At 25.1% G+C, this 2034-nt stretch overlaps 1 protein-coding gene across 1 annotated transcript; it reads left to right on the plus strand.

Moving 5' to 3' along the window:
* Positions 1-392: 392 nt before the first annotated feature.
* On the plus strand, positions 393-2029 carry LOC111032567 (gamma-glutamyl hydrolase A-like; the record flags this gene model as incomplete). Its single annotated transcript, XM_022312944.1, has 4 exons — positions 393-758; positions 822-933; positions 1157-1389; positions 1798-2029. Coding segments are annotated over exons 1-4 (807 nt in total), but the record flags the coding sequence as incomplete, so codon positions are not given.
* Positions 2030-2034: the final 5 nt, after the last annotated feature.

The raw sequence follows: 2034 nt of genomic DNA on the forward strand, positions 1-2034 counted from the left end.
CTGAACAGTCTGAAGTGTTGAATAATCCAAAGCTTTGGTTTTTTTTAAAAATTATATACCAATTTGAATGAATGTATAAGTATTTTCAGGTAAGTATAAAATTAAATAAGATTTATAAATATATTTTTATTTAGTGATTTTTTTACAATATTTCAACCAAAAAAAGTAACAGTGTTTTTTATTTTTTTATGTGATAATTTGATACAGCTCTGAATAATATCTGCTATAAATTATATTTGTATTATGGGCAGATAGCTTAAAAATTAAGATATAATAATCTCGTCATTAAATTAATGCAATTTTAAATTACAAGTAATTGGTTTGACATTTAAAGTTTTTAATAATGTGTTTGATTAAACTATTATAATTGGAAACATGGTATAAAAAGTAAGATAAAAAATTCGAAAATAAACCATTACTATTAGGTAACAAATACACATAAGACAAGCTTTGAAATAATTTTGAACTTGCAGTTTGTTTGTTCAATCAGTGTTTTAATTTAGTACATGTACTAGTTATTTCCAAAATATGTATTTACTAGTTTTTATTGCTTTAATTTTGAGTTTTGTAACAAAACTCACAAATTGTAATGAAAGGCCAGTGATTGGAATTTTAACACAAGAAGTTTATTGGTCGAGTTTTAAAAATTTAGTACCACTTAATAACTCATATATAGCTGCATCTTATGTTAAATCAATTGAAGCTTCTGGAGGACAAGTCGTACCAGTTTTCACCAACAGGACTACTGAATATTATATGTACGTTACAGTATAATTACATTTTTTATAACAAACACAAATAACAACTATAATATGTTATAGGGATGCAGTAAAAAAAGTGAATGGCATTCTGGTCCCTGGAGGAGGATGTGCGTTTAATATTAGTTTTGGAATATGTCAATCGACAAATGAGATTTTTCACATTGTGAAACATGTAAAAAATATAACATAATTAAAGAAATCAATAAAATTAATACATTTATTCATGGTTGAAATCTTTTGTTGCTCATGCACTCATCATTGCCAGTTTTTTCAGTTATAAATAATACAAATAACAATAATTTACAATAACAGGGATTTGTTTAGGATTTTAATTCTTCTTAATTTCACTATTTTTTATATTTCAAAAGACCTTAGGCCATTCATTTGTTTTTCAGATAAATGATGAAGGAGATCGATTTCCAATACTTGGAATTTGTTTAGGATTTGAACTTCTTTTAATCACATCTATTGATGGAAAAAATCCTCTAACAGCCTGTGATTCTATAGGCATGAATTTACCTCTAAATCTTATACCAACAATGGAAGAAAAAAGTGTGTTATTCAAAACAATGCCAAAGGATGTTCGAAACATTCTACTTACAGAACCTGTCACAGCAAACCATCATATGTATGAATGAATTCTAATATTATTTTTATATAGATATTAGAACATTATATTATACACTTAGAACAAACTAAAAGTATAATTACTTATTATAACATTTGGGATATCATAGTCACATAGGTAGATTTTAAGGGGTAGGGATAAATTTAACATTTCAAAACATGATAATTATTAAGTTTTTATTATGAATTTACTTTTTTTTGTATCTATTTATACATTAAAAATTGGTTTCAATATTTTATGCTATTTATAAAACATCATTCTTGTGTATATAATTAAAGAGAATATGGAAAAACAAATTAAAGATTTCTAGACTTAATGATAACATAATAATATAAACATGGTTTTATTAATATATTTATTGAAGCATTTTTTAAAAATTTTAATTAATTGGTATTGTTTTTTATACAGTCATTGTGTAACACAAAAGAACTTTACGTCAATGAAGTTAGATCACTTTTGGAATCCTATAACAATAAATGAAGATGAAAATAATTTGACATACATATCCACAGTAGAAGCTAAAAATTATCCATTTGTGGGATTACAATTCCATCCAGAAAAAAATGCTTATGAATGGGAAAGAAATGACCCTCATAGTTGGTCAGCAATATATTCAGCACGCTATTTTTATGATTGGTTTGTCAA

This window comes from Myzus persicae, unplaced genomic scaffold, assembly GCF_001856785.1.
Source record: "Myzus persicae strain clone G006 unplaced genomic scaffold, MPER_G0061.0, whole genome shotgun sequence".
Taxonomy (NCBI): Eukaryota; Metazoa; Arthropoda; class Insecta; order Hemiptera; family Aphididae; genus Myzus; species Myzus persicae.